Here is a 13,700-nt window from a genome sequence, read left to right on the forward strand (position 1 = left end):
GTCTCACCCATCCTCTCCCACCCCCGACCGCTGCCGCGCCTGTATTCCCACGTTCCACCCGGTCTCCATCTCTCCACCCTCCTTACCCTCTCCCAAAGTGGCTTCCGCCAGCTCCCCCTCCCTGATGATGTCCTCCTCCCCTCCATCTACACCTCCTATCAACTTTGATCCTTCCCCCCCACTTCCTGTGTCCTTTCCTTTAGGCACCCTCCCTCCCTTCTCTTTCCTTTTCCCCAATCCACTCCCTCCTTCCCTCATCCCCCGGGCTTCGCCTCCACCTTCCTCCCTTCCCCCTATCTCCCCTGCCCGTAGCATCTGCTCTCCCCTCTCCCTCTCCCACCCTCCCCCTCCTCCTCTCTTGGCAGGTCCCTGGACTCGTACACGGTTAGTGAACATTCACGCGCCGGAGATCAATGCCTCGTGTTCTGTGTGTGCCGTCGATTTGTGCTTAAGTGGTTCAGTGTTATTCGTTTTGTGCACGTACGTTCACGTGTGACAGTTTTCGTTTCTGTCTGTGTCCAAGTGTCTAAACAATTTTATCTTGGACTCTACGCCCGTGAACGGCACCTTGTATTTTAAAATGTGTTGTCTCCATTTATATGTCCACCATGTTTTTTCTCTAAATGTCTTCATTTGTATATCTGTGTATCTCTGCGGCCAAAGAGCGGCGTCGTATGCTGCTGCAGGCCTGCCTGTACTACAGGTTTCAAAATAACAATAAAGAAAAAAAAGCCATGGTTTCGCGTCACTCACTTGTGAGGGGATAGATAAAAACATCTACCGTCTTACTGTTCCCCGTTGAAAGTTCATCCCTACGTCTTCGATGACACAGTGAGGTGTTGGGCCGAGTCGTCCTTCCCTGGTATCTCTAAGCATCGGTGGCTACTCGAGGCTCCCCAGCGCCTACAGTGGTTGGTGTCTCTAGGTATGCTTGTCCTGCCTGTTGCAGCGGGGGCTCGATGCCCGAGGCGAGCAGCAGCGCTATGGCGGAGGCGGCGGCGCTCAGCGACGAGCCGGACCTGAGCACCTTCGAGAACAAGTCGGGCCTGGCCGAGGACATGAAGTTCCTGGCGTCGATGCCGGAGCTGTGCGACGTCACGTTCTTGGTGGGCGACACGCGGGAGCCTGTCTGCGCCGTCAAGGCGGTGCTCGCCGCCAGGAGCAGGTCAGTGGTGGCGGGGTGGCTCCAGAGCTGAGCGGGCGGTGGCTGAGTGCTGCACATGTGTAACTAGCGGTCGTAGAGGAACAGCTAAAGTACGATCGTACCGGTATCGGGCGAAACTTGTGACTGGATTGAGGATTTCTTGGCCGCGCGGTTTGAGGCGTCATGTCACGGACTGCGCGGTCCCTCCCGCCGGAGGTTCGAGTCCTCCTTCGGGCATGGGTGTGTGTGTGTTGTTCTTAGCATATGTTAGTTTGAGTTAGTTTAAGTAGTGTGTAAGTCTAGGGACCCATGACCTAAGCAGTTCGGTCCCTTAGGAAGTCATACACATTTGAGCATTTTGAACTTTTGAGAATTTCTTGGTAAGGAGGACGCAGCATGTTATCTTGGACAGAGAGTCATCGACAGGTATCAAAGTTACTTCCGGTGTGGTCCAGAGAGTGTGTGGCATCCTCGCTGTTTATGTTGTACATTAAGGCCTGGTTCTAATTCAAATGAGCAAAAACTTGGCAAAATTTGGAAATTATTTTGAAACAGTGAAAATTTATACTAAGGATATGTTTGAGGACTATGATTGATCATACTTCGAACTTATATCTTAGATTTTCAACCCGAAAAAGAAAAAAAAAAGAAAATGGTGCCTTGGTTATGGTTTGATCAAGGGTCTGAGAGTTTAAAGTATGCAGATGTAGCATCCCAGCCGGCCGTGCGGTTCTAGGCCCTACAGTTTGGAGCCGAGCGACCGCTACGGTCGCGGCTTCGAATCCTGCATCGGGCATTGATGTGTGTGATGTCCTTAGGTTAGTTAGGTTTAATTAGTTCTAAGTTCTAGGCGACTGATGACCTCAGAAGTTAAGTCGCATAGTTCTCAGAGCAATTTGAATAATTTTTTTGTAGCATCCCAGGAGTTGTGTGCAATTAAAAATGAATAGTATTAGCCGATACTACATTAAATTCATGGGAGCTTGTAAATAACCACAATGAAATAACCTTAAATTTGACGATATGGTGGTAACTCTAATTTTAAATTCGATTTTTGGGTGTTTGATTCACTCTTCATGGCTTTACAAAAAATAGTTAATATTAACAAATTTCATACATGATAGGTATAAGCTCCGAAGAAAAGAGTTTACTTTTCGGGGGTCAAAAGTAGGAATTAATTAATTTAATCTATTCTTATTTTATGCTGCACGCAGTTTTGAAAAATCGTTTCTGGAGAAAACCTGTTTAAAGTAAAGGGAAAACTTTACATGTATTATTGGTTCAATTGCATAAAAACCACATGTTATTAGATGTATTTGATGTCGTTGAACACTTATCTGAAATCATTTTTTTCAAAACTCAAAGTGGCTAATGCAACACGGCGGACCAAAAATTATGTTCTGACCAACTTTGACCAACATTTGAACAAAAAAAAGTGCTTTTGTTACTTGCGTTTGGTCTGCATTTCCAAGACCGTATATGAAACTCTTACTGAAACTCGAATTGTTCTCGGAGAGCAATTCTCTCGTTCTTCTTGGCGAGAAAAGCCAATCTGGCTCAGACCAATATAAGACGTTCGAAGTCCTGCACACGTTTTTTGTCAGCTGTATCGTCGAATTTGTTTGCATGGATACTGCCGTATAATCATTTTGTGGACGTGCGTCACGGCACGACAAGTTTTCTGCCTGAGCCGCGCGTCTCCGGCTGAGAGCGCCCCATGGCGGCCGTGACACTGCTTCGCACAGTGGGCTGTAGAAACTTTTGTAATGCACGGATTCAAAAACCTTTCGTCCCTACTTTCTAGACACGCATACCATTCAAAAATGCAATAAAACAAAAATCGAGTTTTCGACAATTTTGAATGAGAACCTGGCCTTAATGGCCTCACAGACAACATCAGTAGCAGACATAATGCAGACGATGCAATTATATATACTGAAGTACAGGTTGGAAGAAAGTTGCTAAAATATTCAGTCTTATCTTCATAAGTTTTCAGTGTATCCGTCCGGATAGTAGAGCACGCTAACGCCCCACTTCAGGGATTCGGGAAGATGAGCCTGGATGTCGTTTTTCCCTGTTTCCCATAATCTAACTAGGCAAATACAGGGGTGGTACCCACGTCCGCCTCAGATACACAAAACGCAAACATTTAGAAAACGTTCTCACATTTGACTATGAGATTTAATCTATAAGCATACAAATGGGACACGCAGGTTCTGCCCCAGAGGGTGGTGGTGGTGGAGCGGGTGGGGTAGGAGGTGGGCATCCGGCTGTCCACAGTCACAAACATTGCCACAACACGTGGAACAATGTCGACCCCGTAGACAAGCGGGAGAAGGCTACGAAGAACAAGAAGATTTTGATAAGATTTCAATATGGACCAAAATTGACAACTTAATTTCAACGTACAGAAACGTAGGATTGTGCATATCATAGAAAGCTGGAATCCCGTAAATCAGTCAGTTGGAATTGGAATCAGACTATGCACGAAAATATCTGTGCGTGATAGTTTCTAATGATATGAAATGGAATGATCACATAGTTTCAGTTGTAGATATACTTATGTAATACTTACATGTTGATCAACATACTGGTCGCAAACCTATCAGCATGTTTCTCAATTTTTTCGTCGTCTTCCTTTCATTCGACTTCGGAAGGCTGGCGGGGGCTCCCAAACACTAATTGTACTCAAGAATGGGTCGCACAAGCGTTTTGTACGTGATCTCCTTCACAATGAGCTACACTTTTGTAGAAATTCTCCCAGTAAACTCAATTTCATGTCGTTTTTCGGTGTTACGTCTACATACGACGGTTGTCGAGAAAGTAAGTTCGAATCCGTCGCGAAATGGAAACCACAGGGAAAAATCAGGTAAAGATTTGCACAGATGTGTTGGGCAGTGTCTCTAGTGTGCCCGTCGATCGTGTCGCGTCGCTAATTTCAGTTCTGAGTGAACAGTGAGCAGTTAAAGATGCACAGGGAATAGCGTCTCCCGCCAAGTATGAGGGCCTGGTTAGAGATTTCGCCTTTGTCATGCAGCCCACATAACACAACTGTCGAGCAGTTCCTCCTTCGTGCCAATTCTCGGACGCACACTGCAGGGGCAATGAAGACGATCCTACAGCGTGTCCAGTGAGAAGTGTTTGATCACCCAGAAAACAGTCCGTAATTGGCTCCTCCTGAGTCTCATCTCTGCTTAAAAGAATCGCTGGCTATGAAGACAAAATTTTTCCACAGTCAACGAGCTGCAGACCAGTGCAGATAACTGGCCGAAAGGACAGACAGCTGTTTTCTATGACGAGGATATTGGAAAGTTGATACAACACTACGACAAAACTCGAAGTTGGAGAGGCGACTATGTAGAGAAGTATGTGGAAGGTGTACCTGTTTCTGGTTTTCTCTGTGATTTCCATTTCGCGACCGATCGGAACTTACTTTCTGGACAACCATCGTACTTACTTGACCTGACTGTGTCAAGCAGCACATCGCTAATATTGCATTCGACATTACAGAATTGTTTCTCCTACTCACCTTCTGTATTTTGCACTTTTCCATAATCCCAAATACAAAATATGTCCAAGTTATCCTGTATCTTCCTACAGTCACTTCAAGACAACACTGCACCGCGCACTACAGTATCATCAACAAACAGTCGCAAATTTTTGCTCACTCTAGCTGGCAGGTCGTACATGAGCCGGGATATGTACGCTGACTGAAAAATATCGCAGGACCGGAGAATGATAAGAAGTAATGAATGCGGGGAAATGAAATTTTGCCAGTACATTTTTCTAGGTAACACATTTAAGTGATTAAAATTGCAAGATCACAGGTTATCGTAAGAGAGAGGTAAGCCATTGCAAATGAGAAATGTTGGTACATTAAAAACCAGTGTAACCACGATAATGTTGAAGCAAACATCCATACGTGCATGCATTTCGCTTTAAAGGTGCGTGTGTCAGTTTGTGGGATGGAGTTCCGTGCCTGACAGGACTTGGTTGCTCAATACAGGGACGGTTATTGCTGTTGTGGATAACGCTGGAGTTATCGTCCGAAGATGTCCCATACGTGTTCTATCAGAGACAGATTTGGTGATCGAGCTGGGCAAGGCAACATTTTGATACAAAGCAGAGTATTTGAATGTTGGGCTCCGTAAGGTTCCCTTTCTGTGCAGCTACCGTGGAATATAAAGTTATTAAGAATGTAGCAACCACTAGTGGAAACTAATTTATTTATCTTGATGCAAATCGATTTCGACTGATATCAGTCATCATCGGTGCATTTTTCTGACCGACACGTGCAATAAGCAGGTGTCATTGGCAGATTCCTATCATGAAGTCTGCCAAGGACAGTACTTCTACTTATGGAATGTATCGGTTAGAAAAATGCACAGATGATCACTGATATAAGTCGAAATCGATTTGCATCAACAATGTTCCCGCGACTGGTTGCTACATTCTTCATAATTTTAACGTAGAGCATGTTGAGTTACAACAACGATATGTGATCGAGCGTTATCCTGCTGAAAAACACTCCCTGGCGTGCTTTTTATGAATGAAACCCAACAGGTCGAATCACAAGATTGACGTACAAATTTGCAGTCAGGGTATGTGGAATAACCACGAGAGGGCTTCTGCTTTCATACGAAATCGCACAGCAGACCATAACCCTCGGTGTAGTTCCAGTGTGTCTAACATAGATTGGTGTGAGCCCTCGACTGGCCTCCTTCTGAGGAACACTGGAGCCGAGGCAGAACCATCTTTCATCATAAAACGCAACAGACCTCCACCCTGCCTTCTAATAGCATCTCGCTTGACAACACTGAAGCCGAAAATGGCGATGGACTGGTGTCAGTGGGATGCAGGCTACTGGGCGTCTGCTTCATAGCTGCCCTTGAAGTAAGCGATTTGTAACAGTTCGCTGTGTCACAGTGTTGCCAATTGCTGCTCACATTGCTGCTGCAAATTCAGTACGATGCGCCAGAGCCATACGCCGAACACGACGGTCTTATCTTTCGGTAGTGCCACGTGGCCGGCTGGAGACTGGTCTCATTGTGACCGTACATTCTCGTGAGCAACCCTGCCAGCAATCACGTACAGTGGCTACATTCCTGCCAAGTGTTTCTCCAGTATCGCAGAAGGAACATCCCACTTCTCATAGCCCTATTACACGGCCTCGTTCAAACTTAGAGAGGTGTTGATAATAGCGTCTTTGTCGCCTTAAAAGCATTCTTGACTAACCTCAACTTACTATCTCCGCCTGCCGAAGTGGCCGAGCGGTTCTAGGCGATACCGTTTGGAAACGCGCGACAGCTACGGTCGCAGGTTCGAATCCTGCCTCGGGCTTGGATGTGTGCGATGTCCTTATGTTAGTTAGGTTTAAGTAGTTCCAAGTTCTAGGGGACTGATGACCTCAGACGTTGAGTCCCATAGTGCTCAGAGCCGTTTGATCCAACTTACCATCTCCGGTCTCGAAGGTAACTAACGCACAGACCGTTACTAGGCGTATTTGAAGCAAATCTGAATTGCATCCTCATTGCTATGCGACTGGCACGAAATCTAAATAGACACCATCTTTCAGACGTTGAAACAACCCTACGATCTTTCGTTTATATCGTAGAACTTATTCTTGCTGTTGCGAGTTTTTCCCGTCAGTATAGAGCCTTCCGGTGTTTCAGAAAAATTGATGAGCGAAGACTGTTTATTGAACATAAGTTAAAATTTGGAGAGTTGTTCTGTACACTGGTGTGCGTCTGTTTTCTGTGCGTCTTGTAGTCTTTGCACAGTCATTTTCAGAAACCCCAGAGGCATTTGCGAATGACCCTGCATATAGAGAACAAGATCAGTCCTAAAACACTTTCGTGGGGCGATCGTGACGATACCTTTGTCTCTGATGAACACCAGTCCTCCAGGACAACATTCTGTGTTATCTTATCTAAAAGTCTTCGAGTCACTCATATACCTCAGAGTCTGTTATGTATGCATGGACCTATATTAACAGTCTGCAGTGTGGCTCTGTGTCCAACACTTTCCGAAATCTGGGAATGTGGTATCTGCCTGTTGCTCATCATCAGTGGCTCACAAGATATTGTGCAAGGAAACGGCAAATTGAGTTTCGCATGGGCGACGATTTCTGAGGCCATGTTGATTTATGGAAAGAACCTTTCGACTCCCGAGGAAATTTACTATATCTGAAATTAGGTCGTGCTCAAGAAATCTCCAAAAGAGCGACGTTATGGATATTCATCTGTAATTTTGTAGGCCCACCTGTTCCCCTTTTATGTACGGAAGCTGCCTGCGCTTTTCTCCCGCCGCTTCCGTTGGTTCCTCACCTCAAAGTACTGAGGTTAGGATCATCTATCATCTGACCCTAAAGGTCAGAAAAACTTGTCGAAGCAGACCTCGGGGCTTGTACAAAAACTAGAATGCAGTTATAAGAGTCGAAGGGCACGAAAGGGAAGCGATGGTTGAGAAGTATCTGAGATGGGGTTGTAATCTATCCCCGATAGAACAGCCGGTATGGGAAACTAAAGACAACTTTGAAATAGGAATTAAAATCCATGGAGATGAAATAAAAATTTTGAAATTTGCCGACGACATTGTAATTCTGTCGGAGACAGCAAAGGACCTGGAAGAGCAGCTTAACGGAATGGACAGTGTCTTGAAGAGACGGTATAAGATGTACACTCCTGGAAATGGAAAAAAGAACACATCGACACCGGTGTATCAGACCCACCATACTTGCTCCGGACACTGCGAGAGGGCTGTACAAGCAATGATCACACGCACGGTACAGCGGACACACCAGGAACCGCGGTGTTGGCCGTCGAATGGCGCTAGCTGCGCAGCATTTGTGCACCGCCGCCGTCAGTGTCAGCCAGTTTGCCGTGGCATACGGAGCTCCATCGCAGTCTTTAACACTGGTGGCATGCCGCGACAGCGTGGACGTGAACCGTATGTGCAGTTGACGGACTTTGAGCGAGGGCGTATAGTGGGCATGCGGGAGGCCGGGTGGACGTACCACCGAATTGCTCAACACGCGGGGCGTGAGGTCTCCACAGTACATCGAAGTTGTCGCCAGTGGTCGGCGGAAGGTGCACGTGCCCGTCGACCTGGGACCGGACCGCAGCGACGCACGGATGCACGCCAAGACCGTAGGATACTACGCAGTGCCGTAGGGGACCGCACCGCCACTTCCCAGCAAATTAGGGACACTGTTGCTCCTGGGGTATCGGCGAGGACCATTCGCAACCGTCTCCATGAAGCTGGGCTACGGTCCCGCACACCGTTAGGCCGTCTTCCGCTCACGCCCCAACATCGTGCAGCCCGCCTCCAGTGGTGTCGCGACAGGCGTGAATGGAGGGACGAATGGAGACGTGTCGTCTTCAGCGATGAGAGTCGCTTCTGCCTTGGTGCCAATGATGGTCGTATGCGTGTTTGGCGCCGTGCAGGTGAGCGCCACAATCAGGACTGCATACGACCGAGGCACACAGGGCCAACACCCGGCATCATGGTGTGGGGAGCGATCTCCTACACTGGCCGTACACCACTGGTGATCGTCGAGGGGACACTGAATAGTGCACGGTACATCCAAACCGTCATCGAACCCATCGTTCTACCATTCCTAGACCGGCAAGGGAACTTGCTGTTCCAACAGGACAATGCACGTCCGCATGTATCCCGTGCCACCCAACGTGCTCTAGAAGGTGTAAGTCAACTACCCTGGCCAGCAAGATCTCCGGATCTGTCCCCCATTGAGCATGTTTGGGACTGGATGAAGCGTCGTCTCACGCGGTCTGCACGTCCAGCACGAACGCTGGTCCAACTGAGGCGCCAGGTGGAAATGGCATGGCAAGCCGTTCCACAGGACTACATCCAGCATCTCTACGATCGTCTCCATGGGAGAATAGCAGCCTGCATTGCTGCGAAAGGTGGATATACACTGTACTAGTGCCGACATTGTGCATGCTCTGTTGCCTGTGTCTATGTGCCTGTGGTTCTGTCAGTGTGATCATGTGATGTATCTGACCCCAGGATTGTGTCAATAAAGTTTCCCCTTCCTGGGACAATGAATTCACGGTGTTCTTATTTCAATTTCCAGGAGTGTACACCAACAAAAGCAAAACGAGGATAATGGAATGTAGTCGAATTAAGTCGGGTGATGCTGAGGGAATTAGATTAGGAAATGAGACACTTAAAGTAGTAAAGGAGTTTTGCTATTTGGGGAGCAAAATAACTCATGATGGTTGAAGTAGAGAGGATATAAAATGTAGACTTGCAATGGCAAGGAAAGCGTTTCTGAAAGAAGTGAAATTTGGTAACATCGAGTATAGATTTAAGTGACAGGAAGTCTTTCCAGAAAGTATTTGTATGGAGTGCAGCCATGTATGGAAGTGAAACATGGATGATAAACAGTGTAGACAAGAAGAGGATTGAAGCTTTTGATATTTGGTGCCACAGAAGAATGCTGAAGATTAGATCACGTGACTAATGAGGAGGTACTGAATAGAATTGGGGACAAGAGGAATTTGTGGCACAACTTGACTAGAAGAAGTGATCAGTTGGTAGAACACGGTCTGTGACATCAAGGGATCACCAATTTAGTATTGGAGGGCAGCGTGGAGGGTAAAAATCGTAGAGGGAGACCAAGAGATGAATACACCAAGCAGATTCAGAAGGATGTAGGTTGCAGTAGGTACTGGGAGATGAAGAGGCTTCCACAGGATAGAGTAGCATGGAAAGCTGCATCAAACCAGTTTCTGGGCTGAAGACCGCGACAACAGCAACATATCTGGAACAGACTCCCCGAACGTCTGACATATACGTCTACTGCAAATACTACTGCTTGTGCGGTGCTCTTGTACTTATATTTGGTCTATAATTACAACTATTATGGTGTATATTTACTTTGCAAAGTATTTCTATTTGAGATACGGTATACCAAGTGACAGAGAGAAACGCACATCAGTACTGAACGAATGGGTATATCATCCTACTAGAACAGATGCACTTATTTCTGAAAAGAACTGAAGTCGATAACTGCAATGTTTATTGCCTTTAATCGTGAAACTTGCAAGTCTAGCCACGCATCGAAGACCTGTTGCTTTGCCACGTGACTAACCACTCTCAACTAGGACAGGTAGCACTTAGAAATAACGAGCGAAATACGCAACACTTGCTGCTTTTATATACAACACAGCTTCTGAAAGGCGAAACCCGTTCGTCGAAAACCTTTTTTCGCTAACTAGTTAACATGTTAAGGCCTGAATCGATTTTTACAGTGGAAAAACCAGTAAAGCTTTTACGTGAGTCAGAATATCGATTGTGAAGGAGAAAAATTAACAGCTACAATAATATTTCCGAAACTGTCATCGGAGTGTTTACCTGACCAACCAGAAACGGTATTCGCATACCGGGTTACAAAAACCGAGTAATGGAGACCGTTACAAACATAGACTCTGTTTTGATTACGGGTTCACCATTTCGTAACTCGATTATTCTTTTGAAGTACTGACGATACTCACACGAAACAGGAAAATTAGTTTGCTTTGTGCAATGGGCTCGGTTCTGATAGCTGCTAGACTCATGAAGGAGGTGTGTTTATTAACTAGGGGAAATATCTGCGTAGATAAAACCCGTGTTAAGGTCTGTACCAACATTTATGTTCTGCAAGCCACTATACGATGTTCTCAGAGAGATGGTGCAGTAATTAAGACATCGGACACGTGTTCGACAGGACAGCGGCCCAAGGGCCAGCTAGGCTATGGTGATTTACCTTTTCCAAGGTTTTTCTAAGTCGCTTAAAGCAGATGTTCCTATGAAAGGGCAAGGCCGATTTCCTCCATAGCACTTACATTTGTATTTTATGTTCTCCTTTACACAGAAGTCTTTCTTGCCATTGTCAATCTGAATTTCTTTCCTCTCAACGTCAGCCATCACAATTATTTTCTTGCCCAAATAGCAAAAGCAATAGAATACTTTTAGCAACTCAGTTCCCAATGTAATCACCTCAGCAACGCATGATTTAATTCTACAACAAATCATTACCTGTGTTTTAGTTTTGTTAACGTTCATCTTACGATCTTTTTTCAAGACGTTATCCGTTGCGTTCAAATGATCTTTCATAGGCTCTTTCTTCTGAGATACTAGCAGATATCAAAGTTTATATTTGTACCCTCTGATTTCTTAGTCATTCAGATATCTCCATAGTATCCTTCTTGATTTGTCAATGTACAGACTAAAGAACACTGAGGACAAGCTACAACACATTCTCGCTCCCTTCTCCACCACCATCCCCCTTTCTGGCCTTTTGATTCTCAAAACTGCAGTCTGGTTTCTGGACAAGTTGTAGAAAACATTTCACTCCATGTATTTTATTCCTCCTACCATCAGAATTCGTCCAGGCAACATTGCCGAAGAACCTCTCTAAATTTACAAGTAGTATTCCTCAGAGATTTACCCTTATTTAAGCAATCTTATAAGATAAATTATAGGGTCAATATCATCAGGTGCGTTCCTACGTTTCTCCGGCACACAAACCGATCTTCCTGCAGGTGGCCTTCTTCCCGTTTTGTCCGCAGCTCGTGGTCGTGCGGTAGCGTTCTCACTTCCCACGCCCGGGTTCCCGGGTTCAATTCCCGGCGGGGTCAGGGATTTTCTCTGCCTCGTGATGACTGGGTGTTGTGTGATGTCCTTAGGTTAGTTAGGTTTAAGTAGTTCTAAGTTCTAGGGGACTGATGACCATAGATGTTAAGTCCCATAGTGCTCAGAGCCATTTGCACCATTATTTCTTCCCGTTTTTCGATTCTTCTGTAAATAATTCCTGTCAGAATTTTGCAGTCATGATTTATTACACCGATGGTTCGATAATATTGACACCTATCAGGCCCTGTCTTGTTTTGAATTGGTATTATTACGGACTTCTTGAAATCTGAAGGTACTCCGCCTATCTTGTTATGCCTTGGACACCAACTGTACTACGGTATTTTACTGAAAACTGAAATTCTGAGACCGTGGCTTTGTACAAAATGCAAGTCGATTTTTGCAAAAGTGAGCAGCGGCTAGCAACTGATAATAACACTATTACTTACGCAAATACACACAGGTTTTGAAGCGACCGGCAGATCTTCAGATGGCTGTAAACATTTAAAATACATTTACCGTTGCTTACATTAGTTGTTAGCTGTTTTTAAGCCTACTGAGGGAAAACTTCCTCGGGGTGGTGGTGCCGTGGCAATCCACGAGTTTCTATGTTGCTCTGTTTATTGTTTGTGTTCACGAAAATGTAAAAACTACAGTACTGGCATTAAAATTGGTACACCAAGAAGAAATGCAGATGATAAAAGGGTATTCATTGGACAAATATATTATACTGGAACTGACATGTGATTACATTTTCACGCAGTTTGGGTGCTTAGATCCTGAGAAATCAGTACCCAGAACAACCACCTCTGGCCGTAATAACGGCCTTGATACGCCTGGGCATTTAGTCAAACAGAGCTTGGATGGCGTCTACAGGTACAGCTGCCCATGCAGCTACAACACGATACCACAGTTCATCAAGAGTAGTGACTGGCGTAATGTGACGAGCCAGTTGCTCGGCCACCATTGACCAGACGTTTTCGGTTGATGAGAGATCAGGAGAATATGCTGGCCAAGGCAGCAGTCGAACATTTTCTGTATCCAGAAAGGCCCGTACAGGTCCAGCAGCATGCGGTCGTGCATTATCCAGCTGAAATGTAGGGTTTCGCAGGGATCGTATGAAGGCTAGAGCCACGGGTCGTGACACATCTGAAACGTAACGTCCACTGTTAAAAAGTGCCGTCAATGCGAACAACAGGTGACGGAGACGTGTAACCAATGGCACCCCATACCATCACGCCGGGTGATACGCCAGTATGGTGATGACGAATACACGCTTCCAATGTGCGTTCACCGCGATGTCGCCAAACACGGATGCGACCATCATGATGGTGTAAACAGAATCTGGATTCATCCGAAAAAATGACGTTTTGCCCTTCAAACCCAGGTTCGTCGTTGAGTGCACTATCGCAGGCGCTCCTGTCTGTGAAGCAGCGTCAAGGGTTACCACAGCCATGGGCTCCGAGCTGACAGTCCATGCTGCTGTAAAACGTCGTCGAACTGTTCGTGCAGATGGTTATTGTCTTGCAAACGTCTCCATCTGTTCACTCAGGGATCGAGACGTGGCTGCACGATCCGTTACAGCCATGAGGATAAGAGGCCTGTAATCTCGACTGCTAGTGATACGAGGCCGTTGGGATCCAGCACGGCGTTCCGTATTACCGTCCTGAACCCACCGATTCCACATTCTGCTATCAGTCATTGGATCTCGACGTCGACGAACGCGAGCATCAATGTCGTGATACGATAAACCGCAATCGCGATAGGTTACTTATCACAATCGGAAACGTGATGGTACGCATTTCTCCTCCTTTCACGAGGCATCACAACAACGTTTCACCAGGCAACGCCGGTCAACTGCTGTTTGTGTATGAGAAATCGGTTGGAAACTTTCCTCATGTCAGCACGTTGCAGGTGTCGC

The 13,700-nt window shown here is 46.1% G+C and overlaps 1 protein-coding gene across 1 annotated transcript in view; it reads left to right on the plus strand.

Annotated features, from left to right (window-relative positions):
* Positions 1–959: 959 nt before the first annotated feature.
* The window catches only part of LOC124790032 (serine-enriched protein), a 141,664-nt gene continuing 128,923 nt past the window's right edge, over positions 960–13,700 (plus strand). Inside the window, exon 1 of the mRNA XM_047257587.1 lies at positions 960–1,165. Within this exon, the coding sequence (XP_047113543.1) occupies positions 960–1,165 (206 nt within the window). The remainder of the gene's footprint in view (positions 1,166–13,700) is intronic.

This window comes from Schistocerca piceifrons, chromosome 3, assembly GCF_021461385.2.
Source record: "Schistocerca piceifrons isolate TAMUIC-IGC-003096 chromosome 3, iqSchPice1.1, whole genome shotgun sequence".
NCBI classification, from domain to species: Eukaryota; Metazoa; Arthropoda; class Insecta; order Orthoptera; family Acrididae; genus Schistocerca; species Schistocerca piceifrons.